Source organism: Mustelus asterias, chromosome 4 (genome assembly GCF_964213995.1).
Source record: "Mustelus asterias chromosome 4, sMusAst1.hap1.1, whole genome shotgun sequence".
Lineage (NCBI taxonomy): Eukaryota > Metazoa > Chordata > Chondrichthyes > Carcharhiniformes > Triakidae > Mustelus > Mustelus asterias.
The window spans coordinates 87098189-87115522 of record NC_135804.1 but is presented as its reverse complement, the minus strand read 5'-3'; the positions used below and the strand labels follow the sequence as shown (position 1 = coordinate 87115522).

At 43.2% G+C, this 17334-nt stretch overlaps 2 protein-coding genes across 2 annotated transcripts in view; both read left to right on the top strand.

Moving 5' to 3' along the window:
- Window positions 1-17334, top strand: part of kdrl (kinase insert domain receptor like) — a 509442-nt gene that overhangs the window by 298752 nt on the left and 193356 nt on the right. The window lies entirely within an intron of this gene.
- chic1 (cysteine-rich hydrophobic domain 1) overlaps window positions 7309-17334 on the top strand; it is a 32069-nt gene continuing 22043 nt past the window's right edge. Inside the window, exons 1-2 of the mRNA XM_078211337.1 lie at window positions 7309-7482; window positions 16813-16867. Coding sequence (XP_078067463.1) covers window positions 7361-7482; window positions 16813-16867 — 177 coding nt within the window. The 5' untranslated portion in view covers window positions 7309-7360. The remainder of the gene's footprint in view (window positions 7483-16812; window positions 16868-17334) is intronic.

Genomic DNA, 17334 nt, shown 5'->3' with positions numbered 1-17334 from the left:
TGGCAGCGGACCTCCCTTCCCCCCACCAATCTCAAGCAGAGTCGCAGCGGACCCACCCTTCCCCCCTCCACCGATCTCAAGCAGAGAGCTGTCAGAACTACCTTCCCCCCACATCGATCTCAAGCAGAGAGCCATCAAACCCACCTCCCCCCGCCATCGATCTCAAGCAGGCAGCCATCAGACACACCTTCCCCCGCCCCACCAATCTCAAGCAGAGAGCCGTCAGACCCACCTTCCCCTCCCTTCCCCACTGATCTCAAGCAGAGAGCCGTCGAACACTCGGCACGTACCTCCTCACTGATGGAGTGCCCGAATCAGACTTATATGGAGCATGTCTGTTTAACCCGGATTCTGGATGAGCGAACGCAGTGGTAAAGGTGGAAGTGCCGATAAAGTTGGGCATGCAGCCCATTAAGTCCATTTAAATGCATGCAAGTGCGGTCCCGATCGTGGCCATTTTTGGGCCTTGGTGAAGGGGGAAACCAGATCACGCTACTCGCCTCACGCCTGACTTTACCGAGTTTTCACGCCCAAAGATGGTGCACCATGGTGATAAAATCGGGCCCTTAGCATGGTGAATCTACATAACCCACATATCCTTGGAGTGTAGGAGGAAACCGGAGCAGGGAAAAAATCGGACCTCTCAGGGACAAAAGTGGGGAATTATGCTTGGAGCCCAAAGAAGTAGGGGAGATCCTAAATGAATATTTTGCGTCGGTATTCACAAAGGAGAGGGATGTGTTGACTGGGAGTGTCTCGGAGGGGAGTGTTGAACCGTTGGAGAAAATCTCCATTACAGGGGAGGAAGTGTTAGGTTTATTAGAGAATATAAAGACTGACAAATCCCCAGGGCCTGATGGAATCTATCCAAGGCTGCTCAGGGAGACGAGGGATGAAATCGCTGGGCCTCTGACGCAAATCTTTGTCTCGTCACTGGACATAGGTGAAGTCCCAGAGGATTGGAGGATAGCTAATGTGGTCCCATTATTTAAGAAGGGTAGGAAGGATAACCCGGGTAATTATAGACCGGTGAGCTTGACGTCCGTGGTGGGGAAGTTGTTGGAGAAGATTCTTAGAGATAGGATGTATGCGGATTTAGAAAGGAATAAACTCATTAACAATAGTCAGCATGGTTTTGTGAGAGGGAGGTCATGCCTCACTAACCTGGTGGAGTTTTTTGAAGAAGTGACCAGAATGGTTGACGAGGGAAGGGCCGTGGATGTCGTCTATATGGACTTTAGTAAAGCGTTTGACAAAGTCCCTCATGGTAGGCTTGTGAAAAAGGTTGGATCTCATGGGATAAAGGGGGAGGTGGCTAGATGGGTGGAGAACTGGCTTGGTCACAGAAGACAGAGGGTGGTAGTGGAAGGGTCTTTTTCCGGCTGGAGGCCTGTGACTAGTGGTGTTCCGCAGGGCTCTGTATTGGGACCTCTGCTGTTTGTGATTTATATAAACGATCTGGAAGAAGGTGTAACTGGGGTGATCAGTAAGTTTGCAGACGACACAAAATTGGCAGGACTTGCAGATAGTGAGGAGCATTGTCAGAAGCTACAGAAGGATATAGATAGTCTGGAAATTTGGGCAAAGAAATGGCAGATGGAGTTCAATCCTGATAAATGCGAAGTGATGCATTTTGGTAGAAATAATGTAGGGATGAGCTATACGATAAATGGCAGAACCATAAAGGGTGTAGATACGCAGAGGGACCTGGGTGTGCAAGTCCACAGATCCTTGAAGGTGATGTCACAGGTGGAGAAGGTGGTGAAGAAGGCATATGGCATGCTTGCCTTTATAGGACGGGGCATAGAGTATAAACGTTGGTTCGGCCGCATTTGGAATACTGTGTCCAGTTCTGGTCGCCACACTACCAGAAGGACGTGGAGGCTTTGGAGAGAGTACAGAGGAGGTTTACCAGGATGTTGCCTGGTATGGAGGGGCTTAGTTATGAGGAGAGATTGGGTAAACTGGGGTTGTTCTCCCTGGAAAGACGGAGGATGAGGGGAGACTTAATAGAGGTGTATAAAATTATGAAAGGCATAGATAGGGTGAACGGTAGAAAGCTTTTCCCCAGGTCAGTGGTGACGTTCACGAGGGGTCATAGGTTCAAGGTGAAGGGGGGGAGGTTTAACACAGATATCAGAAGGACATATTTTACTCAGAGGGTGGTGGGGGCCTGGAATGCGCTGCCAGGCAAGGAGGTGGAGGCGGACACACTGGGAACATTTAAGACTTATCTAGATAGCCATATGAACGGAGTGGGAATGGAGGGATACAAAAGAATGGTCTAGTTTGGACCAGGGAGCGGCACGGGCTTGGAGGGCCGAAGGGCCTGTTCCTGTGCTGTATTGTTCTTTGTTCTTTGTTCACCTGGAGGAAACCCACGCAGACACAGGGAGAACATACAAACTCCACATAAAACAGTGACCCAAGGCTGGAATTGAAACCGGGTCCCTGGCGCTGTGAGGTTGCAGTGCTAACCACTGTGTCACTGTGCTGCCCTAAAGCTACAAAGCTACAAAGTGTGGACTCTTCAGCGGCTCCAATCTGCAACTTCTGTTTTGATACAATCTTTCTCCTTGTTCTATCATAGATACCCAGGGCTTTCGAGTTTAATTAGAATGTTTGTGGGCAATGCTTTCTGAAATTCCAAATTAATTGTCTTTTAGAGAAATGCATCATCTACTTTATTTGCAATATACAGGATGATTGAAAAATATAAAGATATACTCCCAGAGGCTTCTTTATCAGAACAAAACAACTTACCAGACTGTTTCATGAACTGAATGCTTGCAGCTAGTCCAAAGTACAATCTACTACTAGGAAAGCCCCTCCCCCGAGGGATTCCCCCAAACCATGGGCAGGATTTTATAGCCTTGCTCGTTCCAAAACCATAAAATCACATCCGAGTAAACGGACCGTTCCATAGTCCGTCCCTCGCCCGCACCGATTCCTGTGGCAGGCAGGACAGTAAAATTCCTACCTAGGTCTTCAGACCATGAGAGCTTTACTCCATCGGGTAGCTCTTAAAGAGACAATCACCGCACTCTCCTAAATTAAGAACATAATAGGAGCAGGAATAGACCACAAAACCCTTTGAACCTGTTCTGCCATTCAATATGATCATGGCTAATTTGCCTCAACTTCACTTTTCCACCGGCTCTTCAGTAGCACATTCTTGTTATTAAATTGGTGCCACACATATTGGTGTGAATTTTGCACTCCCCCACTGGCACATTTTTAGGCAGGGGTTGGAGTGTGAAATTGCTGGGATGGAATTCTCTCCAGCTTCCCACCTGCCTCAAGCAGACAGTGATTTTATATTGGGGGGGCAAGGCCTTGGATGGGAAAGCAAAATACTGCAGATGCTGGAATCTGAAACAAAAACAGAAAATGCTGGAAATGTTGCTCAGCAGGTGTGACAGTGTCTGTGGACTCTGGATGAGCCTCTCAAGGCTCTCCCAACCTCCATCATCTTTTCCTAGCCTTTCCTTTTCCATCCTCTTTTAATCTATTTCACCTACTCCCATTCTTTTCAACCCTCTCCTGCCTTTTCCCAGCCTCTCTCAACCTTACCCAGTCTCTATCACCTCTTCAATTCTTTCCCAGCCTCTCTGTCTGTCCCACACTCTTCTGGTCTCTCACACCCTTTCCAAGTGTCTTCCACTCTTTCCCAGTCTCTCCCACTCTTTCCTATTCTCTCCCTGTCCTTCCTGCTCCCTCCCTCTCTTTTCCAGTCTTTCCCCATCTTCTCAGTCTCTTCCACACTTTCCCATTCTCCCCCAGCCATTCCCATTCACTCTCAGCCATTCCCAGTCTCTCTCAGCCTTTCCCAGTTTATCCCACTCTTTATTTGTCTATCCCAGCCATTCCCACTCTATCCCAGCCATTCCCATTCTACCCCACGCTTTCCAGTCTATCCAACTCTAGTCCAGTCTCTCCCAGCCATTAACACCCTATCCCAGCCATTCCCACTCTATCCCAGTCTTTCTCCGCCTTTCCCAGACTATCCCACACTTTCCCATTCTATCCCACTCATTCCCAGTCTCTCCTACTCTATCCCAGCTATTCCCAGTCTCTCCCAGCCATTCCCAGTCTCTCCCAGCCATTCCCAGTCTATCCTACTCTATCCCAGTCCATTTCCACTCTTTCACACTCTCTCCCACTATCTCCATCGTTTCCACTCTCTTTTCCCAGTCTCTCCCACACTTTCCCAAATTCTCCCAGTCTATCCCACTCCGAGCAATTCCCACTCTATCCCAGTCTTTTCCCGGTCTATCCCAGCCATTCCCACTCTCACCCTATCCCACCCATTCCCACTCTCACCCTATCCCACCCATTCCCAATCTATTCCAACAATTCCCACTCTCTCCTACTCTATCCCACTCTTTCACACTTTCTCCCAGTCTTTTCCAGTCTCTCCTTTCCGAGTCTCTCCCACACTTTCCCAATCCCTCTAGGTCTACCCCACTCTCTCCTAGACATTCCCACTCTATCCCAGTCTTTCCTACTCTATCCCAGTCCATTCCCAGTCATTCCCACTCTATCCCAGATCTCCCACTCACCTGACGAAGGAGCAGTGCTCCGAAAGCTAGTGGCGTTTGCTACCAAATAAACCTGTTGGACTTTAACCTGGTGTTGTTAGACTCCTTACTGCGTTTACCCCAGTCCAACGCTGGCATCTCCACATACAGGGGAGATCCCAGAGGATTGGAGAACAGCCAATGTTGTTCCTTTGTTTAAGAAGGGTAGCAAGAATAATCCAGGTTATTACGGGCCGGTGAGCCTTACGTCAGTGATAGGGAAATTATTTGGAGAGGATTCTACGAGACAGGATTTACTCCCTCTTGGAAATAAGTGGATGTATTAGTGAGAGGCAACATGGTTTTGTGAAAGGGAAGTCGTGCCTCACTAACTTGATCGAGTTTTTTGAGGAATGACGAAGATGATTGATGAGGTTCAGGCAGTGGATGTTGTCTACATGGACTTCAGTAAGGCCTTTGACAAGGTCCCTCATGGCAGACTGGTGCAGAAGGTGAAGTCACATGGGATCAGAGGTGAGTTCGCAAGATGGATACAGAACTGGCTCGGTCATAGAAGACAGAGGGTAGCAGTGGCAGGATGCATTTCTGAATGGAGGGCTGTAACAAGTGGCATTCCTCAGGGATCAGTGCTGGGACCTTTGCAGTTTGTATTATATACGAATTGATTTGGAGGAAAATGTAACTGGTTTGATTACTAAGTTTGCGGATGACATAAAGATTGGTAGATTTGCGGATAGCGATGAGGACCATCAGAGGATACAGCAGAATATAGATCGGTTGGAGACTTGGGCAGAGAGATGGCAGATGGAGTTTAATCCGGACAAATGTGAGGTTATGTATTTTGGAAGGTCTAATACAAATAGGAAATATACAGTAAATGGCAGAACCCTTAAGAGTATTATTAGGCAGAGGGATCTGGGTGTACAGGTACACAGGTCACTGAAAGTGGCAACGCAGGTGGAGAAGATAGTCAAGAAGGCATACAGCATGCTTGCCTTCATCGGCCAGGGCATTGAGTTAGAAAATTGGCATGTCATGTTGCTGCTTTTCGAACCTAAGTTAGGCCGCACTTGGAATGTAGTGTTCAATTCTAGTCGCCACGCAACCAGAAGGATGTGGAGGCTTTGGAGAGGGTACAGAAAAGATTTACCAGAATGTTGCCTAGTATGGAGGGCATTAGCTATGAGGAGAGGTTGGAGAAACTTGGTTTGTTCTCACTGGAACGACAGAGGTTGAGGGGCAACCTGATAGAAGTCTACAAGATTATGAGGGGCATAGGCAGAGTGGATAGTCAGAAAATTTTTCCAAGGATTGAAGAGTCAATTACTAGGGGGCATAGGTTTAAGGTGTGAGGGGCAAGTTTTAAAAGCGATGTATGAGGCAAGTCTTTTACCCAGAGAGTGGTAGGTGCCTGGAACACACTGCCGGGAGAGGTAGTGGAAGCGGATACGATAGTGACAAATACATGAATAGGATGGGAATGGAGGGATATAGTCCCCAGAAGGATAGGGGGTTTTAGCTCAGTCAGGCAGCATGGTTGGTGCAGGCTTGGAGGGCCGAAGGACCTGTTCCTGTGCTGTAATTTTCTTTGTTCTCTCTTTGTTCTATTCCCATCCTATCTCAGCCTCTCCCACTCATTTCCAATCTATCCCAGTCCATTCCCAGTCTATCCCAGTCATTTGCACTCTATCTCAGTCCATTTCCACTCTATCCCAGTCCATTCCAACTCTATCCCACTCATTCCCATTCTATCCCAGTCCATTCCCACTCTATCGCAACCTATCCCACTCATTCTCATTCTATCCTACTCTATCCCAGTCATGCCTGGCACATCCCATCCATTCCCACTCTATCCAAGTCATTCCCACTCTATCCCAGCCATTCCAGTCTATCCAACGCTTTCACATTCTCTCCCAGTAGCTCGCAGTCTCTCCTTTCCCAATCTCTCCCACACTTTCACAATCTCTCCCAGTCTATCCCACTCTCTCCCAGCCATTTCCAGTATATCCCAGTCTCTCTCAGCAATTCCCAGTCTATTCCAGTCTCTCTCAGCCATTTCCAGTCTATTCCAGTCTCTCTCAGCCATTCCCAGTCTATTCCAGTCTCTCTCAGCCATTCCCAGTCTATTCCAGTCTCTCTCAGCCATTCCCAGTCTATTCCAGTCTCTCTCAGCCTTTAGATAAAAGCAAAATACTGTGGATGCTGAAATTTGAAACAAAAACAGAAAATGCTGGAACATCTCAGCAGTTCTGATTGCATCTGTGGAGAGAAAATAGTGCCAACGTTTGGAGTCTAGATGACCGTTCGTCAGAGCTCTGACAAAGGGTAATCTAGACTCGAAACGTTGGCTCTATTCTCTACCCACAGGTGCTGTCAGACTTGCTGAGATTTTCCAGCATTTTCTGCTTTTGTCTCTCTCATCCTTTCCCAGTCGTTCCCAGTCTATTCCCACTCTATTCCAGCCTCTTCCACTCATTCCAATTCTATCCCAATATCCAGTCATTCCCAGTCTTATCCCATCTACCCAACCATTCCCATTCTTTCCCAGTTTCTCCCTGTCTATCCCAGTCATTCCCAATTTCTTCCAACCATTCATTCCCACTCTATCGCAGTCAATCGCATTCCATCCTAGTCATTCCCAGTCTACCCAAGTCTATCCTGGTCATTCCCAATCCATCCAGTCCATTCCCAGCCTCTGCAGCTGTGTTGCGCCTGCGGTTCGGCACGTGGCGGGGGCTGATTGTGACGCCGGCCAGCCGGCGGGCGGGGAATGAGCGGCTGCGCAGGCGCGGGCCCGGCTCGCGGCCCTGAGCAGCAAGATGGCGGACTTCGACACCATCTCCGAGCTGGAGGAGGAGGACGAGCGGGTGGTGATGGACGAACATCTGATCCGGTACACTCCGGACCCGGTGGTGGTGCGAGGGGCCGGCCATATCACAGTGTAAGTTGGGATTATGGTCGGAGCGGCCGGGGGGGGGCAGGTAGAGATTGGCCTTTCCCGGGCGGGGAGGGGGGTGCTCAGAGTCGGCCCCCGATCCGGTTCCCGGCCTCGGCTGTCAACAGCCGGCCATGAGGCGGCGGTAACCAGGCAATGGGACGCGGAAACATTGCCAGGGGAACCTAGGCTGGCAGGCAGCAGTACCCGGGAGGAATTAGTGCAGCTGGATGTTATCCGCTTGCCACAGTCTATACTCGCTGTGATCTGCATTTTTTGTTTTTTTATTAGTGTCACAAGTAGGTTTACATTAACACTGCAATGAAGTTACTGTGAAAATCCTCCAGTCGCCACACTCTTGCACCTGTTCGGGTACACTGAGGGAGAATTTGGCATCGCCAATGCACCTAACCAGCACCTCTTTGGGACTGTGGGAGGAAACCGGACAACTCCGAAGAAACCCACGCAAACACAGGGAAGACATACAAACTCCGCACAGTGCCCCAAGCTGGGAATCAAACCCAGGTCCCTGGTGTTGGGAGGCACCAGTGCTAACCACTGTAACCAGAATAGCGGATCTGATTTTAAAACTGCCCCATTCTGTTGCTGACCCCCCCCCCCCCCAATCATGTTTACAGTGATCTTCTTTACCATAGCAGTTGTCACACCGTTGTTGAAAGCTCTTGAATTCTGTCACATATAAGGAATGCTGGTGATCAGTAAGATTTATATAATTGGCACTGCTTAATTGAAAACAATTGTTTACCTTTCAGCTTGTAATCCATTTAAGTGGTTTACATTTTATTCCCGAACCAATGTGATTTAGCTGGGCTTGAGGTGATTCTAAAATCATGAAACTTTTAATGCTCTTAATAAACTTGTGTTCCTTTTAACCAGCTATGCAGTGTTGCAACCCTGCTTGCTTGCCACATCAACTTGATTACTCCTCCCCATTGAAGTAAAAACCTACAGGCGATATCTGCATTGATTTTCATGCCGTTAGCTCACCACTCTGTTTCAGTGACAAATTCTGAAGGAAACATTTGTTGTCAGTATGATTCATCAAACTAAACAGACTTCATTTTAATTAAGTTTAAAGAAGCTGTGACTTAATTTAGAGAAGAGAAATATTGCATACAGATTCCTAATAAAGATACTGGTTGCAATTAATTTTAGAGTGAACATTTATACAGCAGTGTATTGATGCAGGAGAAGAATTTTGCAGGCCACTGTAACTTGCTATTTCAGTGCTTGTCCATTATGGGTGTTAAAATGGGGGCAGCATGGTGGCACATTGGTTAGTACTGCTGCCTCACAGCGCCAGGGACCTGGGTTCGATTCCTGGCTTGGGTCACTGTCTTTTGCGGAGTCTGCACATTCTCCCCGTGTCTGCGTGAGTTTCCTCCGGGTACTCTGGTTTCCTCCCACAGTCCAAACGACGTGTTCATTAGGTGCGTTGGCCATGCTAAATTCTCCTTCAATGTACCCGAACAGGCACTGGAGTGTGGCAACTAACAGTAACTTAATTGCAGTGTTAATGTAAGCCTACGTGTTACACAAGTAAATACATTTAAAAACTTTAAAAATTGAGATATATATATATGCTATTAGAGTATAGTAACCTAATATAGTGGTTAAATTCATGGATTAGTAATCAATATCACAACTGGGGTATTTAAATTTAATAAATGATATTTAGAATTAAAAGCTAGTATCAGTAATGGGAACCACAACCTACAGGATTGTTGTAAAAACCTATTTGCTACACACATGTACTTTAGGGAAGGAAATCTGCCATCCTGGCCTACATGTGACTCGACCCACAGCAGTGTGGGTGGTTCTTAAATACCGTGTGAAACAGTCTTGCAAGTCACTCAGTTATATTCAGGAAGGTGGCTCACAGCCACTTTCTCAAGGGTAACTCGGGCGTAGACAATAGTGATTACTGTTTTCTGTGAGTGAAGTGACGAAAAGTTATAGAAGAAATTTACTTTTTTGGTGCTTGCCAGTACATTAGACAAATTGCACAGTCTCAACCCTTGATTATGCAACCATTAAAATGAATAAATGGAGAGTCACAGATTAGGGATGTACAGTTTCACAAACAAAACTGAAAATGCTGGAAATATTCAGCTCTGGTAGCATCCCCCGATACCACTGGACACAGTCACAGCAGTGTATATTGTATACAAGATGCACTGTTGCAACTCACAAAGGCTCCTTCGATGGCACCATCAAAACCTGCACCCTCTGCCATCTAGAACAACGGAGACAGTAGGCACGTGGGGACATCACCACTTGCAAATTCCCATCCCAGTCATAGTCATCCTGATGCTGCAGTTCCTTATCATCACTGGGTTAAAATGCTGCAGCTCACCATCTAATAGCAATAATGTTGGTCTACCTACAACACCCAGAAGTCAGCAGTTCAAGAAGGTGGTTCACCACTGACTTCTCAATGGCAATTCAGGATGGGATTGTAACTTCCACATCCCATGAATAATAATTTCTAAAAGAGAAAGAATATTTCAGGTTGATGACTTTTTGCCAGTTTTGGTGATAGGTCATCAATCTGAAATGATAACTCTGTTTCTCTTTCCGCAAACCAGCAGAATATATCTGGCATTGCTGTTTTTACTTCAGGTTTCCAGGATCTTCAGTATTTTTACCTCTGTCACTGAAGGTGGGTGGAGGTAATATTTTTGCCCCTGTTTGGTTTTTTTTGTTTGACTGTAAACATATCTCAAAAACTGGTGGATGGATGTCAACAAAACCTGGTGCACAGACAGGGTATGACTCAGAGAAGAATTGATTTTTTTTGGATCAGATGCAGATCCAAATCCTGGATTTTTCAAAGGATCAGTTAACATTGGAGAATGGGGCAAATTGACTTTTGCAGAATGTTGTTGATTGTCTCAGCTGCTATAGTGGAATTTGTCACAGTTGTCAAAATGTGAGCAGAGTTGGATTGGCAGAAGTTTTTGCTAAAGGCTTCTTAGACAGCACCCTCCAAACCCCTGACCACTACCATCTGGAAAGACAAGGGCAGCAGATGCATGGGAACACCACCACCACCTGAAAGTTCCCCTTCAAGCCACTCACCGTTCTGACTTAAGTATATTGCTATTCCTTCACTGCTGCTGGGTCAAAATCCTGGAACTCCCTTTCTAACAGCATTGCGGGCGTACCGGCACTACATGGATTGGAGTAGTTCAAAAACGCAACTTGCCACCACTTTCTCAAGGGCAATTAGGAATGGAGAATAAATGCTGGCCTAGCCAGTGATGCCCATATTCTTTGAATGAATGAAATAATTTTTTTCATAGTTCTAGTTATGGAGCATCAACCAGGCAGAGATAAAACACAAGCAAGAGTCGCTTAATTATAATAAAGTTGAGTTAACACAGCGGGACGGAGATATGAGCTCTACTGAGTGCTCTCTTCACTTGTGCTTTTATGACAGGCAATTTTCTCATTGTAAACTTGCTAAAGCAGAAAGTTCCCTAAAAACATCTTGGAGTGGAATCTTAATATAGTGCTGCAGTGTAACGCAATGTGAACAATTATTTATCAACAATGAGAGACAATATTTATGAGAAATGACTAAGATTCCAGTGATGAAACTGAAGAGAAGGATAGGAAATTTCAGAAACATGATGGATCTGAATAGGGCAGATGTCTTTCTCCTCAGTAGCAGATGATAATGGCCATCAATTTAATTGCTGTAAATAAGGAAAGAGGTCAATTTCTTTTATGTGGAATGTTGTCAGGACTGTAAATGCTTTATCAATGGTAGTAATCTAGGGGTACAATAATGGAAAGGTGGATAAACTCTTGAACCAGGTGGAGGACAATATAAGGCTGTAAGGAAAGCGCAGGGCAAGGGATTGATTTTTGAATACTCCAGCAAGGAGCAGGCATGGATATGATTGGGTGAATGGCGACCTTCATTGCAGTAAAATTTTGAAGTTTACAAGCATGACGTTGAATGCATTAACAAAATAAGGGAAAAAACTCTAAATCCTACAAAAAGAATGATGAAGTTACCCTTCTGATGGTTACAAAAAATGTGAAAACATATCAAAAGTGTTGATTCGAGAAGAAGGTGCTTGGTTCAAAACATTACTGGCATCATAAAAGGGCAACGAATTTAAAAACTATGAAAATTGCTAGTGAGGCTGAGAACAAAGTGAGCATAAGATACTTAATGTATACTATATAAATTATACATTCTTCCAAGCATTTGATAGGGAAAACTTTAAAGTAAAGTCCTCCCATAACAATAATCCAAGTAGAATTAATTTGATCTTAATGATTTTGAATCACCAGACAGGTTGAAATGGCTGAAAGAAACAAATTTCCATGGATGGATGGTGTTTATTCCAGGGAGAGGAGGAATGAGATTTGTCCAGCGTGGATCATCGGTTTCTCCCATAATGAAAAAGGAGATAATGTGGGTACATTTTCAAAAAGAACGAGAATACAAGTTGGGTAGCTGAATGCTCTTTAGTCTCCATTTGGTAATGTGTTAAGTAATGGGAACATGAGAATTCCCTGTGAATTCAACAGCCTCCATTAGATTTAGACAGAGAAAACTATGACTGATCTTCTGTGACAATGTATATACCAAGCAGCTTATGGTAAAGTTTACTTCATATAATGTACCAAAAAACTTGAGAACATTTTACAAGTTAACTGATGGGAATTTTGGATGAAACTCTGAAATGGGTAAGAAACTGGTTGATGGGAGGGAGTTTAGAAAGGGTTATTTTAGGGTGAGGATGAGCTGAATTGGGAGTCCAAGATCAACATTGGGACCCTTACTATTTTTAACTTTGATTAATGATTTAAATACAGAAACTCTTGTTCTTTTTGAAAATGTACCCACATTATCTCCTTTTTCATTATGGGAGAAACCGATGATCCACGCTGGACAAATCTCATTCCTCCTCTCCCTGGAATAAACACCATCCATTCATGGAAATTTGTTTCTTTCAGCCATTTCAACCTGTCTGGTGATTCAAAATCATTAAGATCAAGCTATGAATGACACTTGTTAAGGTAGCTCAGCAATTATAGAATAAAACAAAATATGTAACTGGACAGAGCAATTTCAGATGAAGATTAGTTGGACTAAGTACACTGGTGTCAAAGTAGTTTAACAATGTAGTTGAGAAAAGATTTTAGCAAACTCTGTTTAATATGTACAACCACTGCAACGTGGCAATCAAAAGAACAAAAAGAATGCCCAACTCTATGGTTAAGACAAGCATGTGGTGTCCACCATTGTGCTTGAGATCTTCTGCGACCAGGAAGGCCTGGAGTGCATTATCAACGCTGAAAATGTTATTTTAGTTTTTTATTTTTTCATGGGATGTGGATATTGCTGGCATGGTAACATTTGTTGCCCATCCCTAATAGCCCTTGAGAAGAAGCCACCTTTACCAACTGCTGCAGTCATCAGGTGCAGGTACAGAGTGATGCTAGGAAATTATTCCAGGATTTTGATCCAGTGGATCCACCAGATCCAAAGAAACAGTGAGATAGCTCCAAGTCAGGTGATGTGTGGCTTGGAGAGAAAGATGCTGCCCTTCTCGGTGGTAGAAGTCATAGGTTTGGAAAGTGCAGTTGAAAGAGCCTTGATGAGTTACTGCAGTGTATCTTGCATATATTGCACACTGCTGTCACTATGTGTCAGTGGTGGAGGGAGTGAATATTTAAGTTGTGACCACAGTTTGGGTATTATATTCACTTCTGTCACACTCCTATTTGATTTGGTGATTTGGACAATGTTCTCAGCTACATAAAGTATGTTTTAGAGGGAGGTATGTTTTAAACAGTGTCTTAAAGGGGGAAAAAGACAGTGAAGTGGAGAGATATATAGAGCGAATTCCCCGACCCCCCGCTGCATCACTGCCAATTGCTATGCCCTGCTCGACCTCAATAATCTCTTCCAACCCCAAAACACTCTGTGCACTCCTCCAATTCTGACCTCTTGTGCGTTCCCAATTATAATTGTTCCACTATTGGGGGCTGTGCCTTCAGTTGCCTAGGGCTCCAATGGTGGAGTGATTGGAATTGGAAATGTGCAAGAGGCCAGATTTGAAATAAGCCAAATGAGTGCACAATCGTGCAGAGGTAAATATGATTGCAGGTAAAATGAGTATAAATAGATCTGATACTATTTCCAATTAAGCCAGAATAGTAAGATGAGATAAGTTAAAAGTATTACAAAGGCAAATTTAGGATTGAAAACAGGAAAACAGGAAGTCCCACTAGGCATAAAATGGTTCGGCACAGACAAGAAGGGCCAAAAGGCCTGTTTCTGAGCTGTAATTTTCTATGGTTCTATGGGTGTGGATCCTTCTTCAAAATTCCTTTCTAAAACAGTACAGCTAACGTAGGGAAGAGATAAATTTAATTAATCCTTCCATTATATTAAGATAGTCTTTTCAATAGTACGTGAAATGTGCTTCCACGGTGTATTGCATCCTCCTCGATTGCAATTATTTATCTTAAAAAAAAAAAGACATAACCTGCTTCATCTCTGTACAGATGCTGACTCATTTGCTGTGCATTTCCAGCATTTGCTGTGCATTTCCAGCATTTATTGTTTTTTGTTTCAAGCTCTAAGCACCTGGGTAGTAAAGGGAGGGAACATTAATTCAGTTGCAATGTGATGCTGTCCTAATGCTCAGGATAGCTGGTTGAAGAGCAATGTTAATCGTGGACGCAGTTTGATTAAAGAAATTGTATGGCCTGAGGTTAAAAAGCGCCCCCCCCCTTATAAAAGAAATAAATTATGCCAACATGATTTATTACTTGGATGTTTACATTATATTTTGTTTCTTGTAGTTGTAAAAGTCTTAATGCTCTAACTTGAGAAGCTTTTATCATGTAATTATTTATTTGTATAGGATATCAATCATCTCTTAAGCTGCAAAATTGGTTTGTTCTTGCCAGAACGAATATTGACAATCTGTCCTTTGATCCTTTCAATTAGTGTTTGCTGCATCAAGTTGTCAGCTGTTAGGGTGATCAGATGGTTATATTGAATATTGCTTTGCGACGAAGAAGACGACCAGATATTCTGTTTGTATACATAGTGAATAAGCAGTTTGGTGATTGTGGAGAGATTTCTTATACAATGACAAGAAAGTTAATTGCTGAAAGCCAAGAAACAGACTGGATAGATATGCATTTTTCTCATTGGGTAGCGGTGAAATGGAAAGTGCAACTCGAGTTTCAGAGTTATAGGTCAACCCGTATATATATTTCAGAATCTAACAGGGCACTACTTCAATAATTCTCAAAACAGAAGGGGGAACAGGTGCCACTGCATTTTAAGTTTTTTACATTTACAGGTCCCTCCAAGATTCCTGCCTGTAGCATTAGTTAGCAGCAGTCACCAATTTTATATTCCTAAAAGATAACATGGTGTTACTGAAGGTCATATCAGTTGCCCCTTCTTGCCCTAGCTGGTAATATTTATTTTAATAGTTTCTAGGCATCAAATAAATTGTAGTTTTAATGATTTTCTTTTGTTATGGTATCTAGTTTCTCTAAAGTTACTGCATGGGGTTTGCAACAGTAAAATATTTTTTGCACATTTTCAAATGTTGTCTTTCTTATCACCCTGCCCCCAATCCTGCTATGTGAAAACAGCAATATACAAGTGATACTATAAGAGTAGTTTCTGATGTGCAGTGCTATTGATGGGAACATAGTCATGAATAACTGCAGTAAAATATTTTGTCTCTCTTATCATTCACAATCAAGTTTGGAGATCACAGAGGCCTGGATAAGTATTTCAGCTGCTGATGCCTGATGCAGATATAGGTGATATTACAAAGGCATAAGTAATCTATCTGATGATGAAGGAGGATTGGGGTTAGAAGCTCAGTTGAGGGTTAAATGGGATGTCTAAATCTGTTTAAGCCTTGGACAGCAAGGGATGGAGTCTGTGGTTGGAGAATGAAGAATACAATGACTGGTCTTCCCGATATGTAATTGAAGGAAATTTCCGCTCTTCCAGGTCTGGATATTAGATACGCAGTGTGACAAATCGGAAGCCATGAGAGGTGGTGGTGAGATAGAACAGGATGTCTTCAGCATATAGGCAGGACCTGCTTTCTGATGATGTCGCTGAGGTGGCAGCAAGGACTGAGGTGTCAGGAGTGGCAGGTGTACCTTCCCCAAGCAGAGTAGTCATCAGCTGCTCATTAAATAACCGACAAGTGCAATATAGAGAGGTTTTGCTAAGCTCAGCTGGGTTAAATCCATTCCTTCTTTAAAAAAAAGGGAGGAAAGCACTTGATTCTTTGCAGCGCTCTGCAACTTTCTGATGAGGTTTTGAGAAACTGGAAACCTAATAACTGCCAAGATAGACAATACTTTCATTATAATTGCTTTTCTTTATTATGTTGTAAGAATGTGTACATACTCTTCTATCATATTCTAATCTAGACACTGGATTGGAAGATCTTGTTTCTATTATCCAGTAGTTCTTGTAATTTGACACGGTGCTGAGCTTGCTGTTTATAGTAAACAGTGAGTTATGATCCTTGCTAATATTATGTATTTGTGTACACTCCATTCTGAGATGAAAAAGATTTTATTTAAGTGAAGCAGGAAATGTTTTCTTCGGATTTTTAATGCCATAGTCCTACAGCATTGAACTACTTTCATAGGCTTTATTTTCTCATATTTAAAAAGCCAATAAATTATTTTGACATACTTCTGGATCTGCGGAAAATTGCCATTTTGATGACTATGCAGTAAACCAGGTATTCTCACTCAGCAGTTGTTAATGTTCCAAATTAAAATGCTGGTTTGAAACTAATTAGGTTGTCTTTAGAAAACCTTTATTTAAAATTGGACCAAGGTGCTCTTTGGTGTTCTACCTGCCACTTGTTTTGAGACCAGTACCACCATCATTTGGAAGTAACCACCATCACTTGGTATGGATTAATGGTGTTTATGCTTAAGTAAATCTGAAAAAAATTCTTGAATCCCACAATACTTTTTGTATTCAACAATTATGAAAATCCATAGGTTATTTAAAAGATTTTGTCCAGCGGTTGAAATGAAATCGTGGTTTGAGTGATCTCTATTTTTAAAAGGAGTGCCTGTTGTTTTTCTAAAATCAAGTTCGTCCAAAAAAGATGCAAATCTTCCTCATTATCAATTCTAGTCAGTGTTTGCTTGTGAAAAAGGGCTTTCTCTTATTGCTACATATATATTTCTCAAAAAAGAACACTTTTATTGTAGCTTTTGCTCTTAAGTCACTCTCTTCTAGTAGCAAGCACTTAACTTTATTTAATGTTTTTTCCTAAGGTTTGGCCTCAGCAACAAATTTGATCCAGAATTTCCTTCAGTGCTTACAGGAAAGGTGAGTTGTTATTGAAAACTGTTCTTGCCAGTATCCTATTTATTTTATTTTCCTCCTATTTGCCCCTTCCTCTTTCACTCGATCTGTCTCTGTTGCATAGATTACATTGTTATCCTCAGCTTATTCAGAATATAATTCTAGAAAGGTCAGATGGTTAACATGAAGTAATTTGAACCAAAAGCTAATTATTTACTGACCAGACTGTTCCTAACCTACTTTCAATCCTAATATACAGCTGGTATTCCAGACCCTTCAGAGGGGTATATTTGTATACCTTATTTGGTAGTACAAATGAACTGAGGATGTGGTCAGGTCCTGAGGATTTGTTGGTTTTTAATCCCCTAAGTTTCACGTATATTAATTATTTTAAATGTCTCTCATTGTTTCTCTCTATTTCTGGGATGTAATTTGTGTCTTCTCCTTCGAAGATAGACACAAAATATTTGTTCAGTGCTTCTGATCTTTTC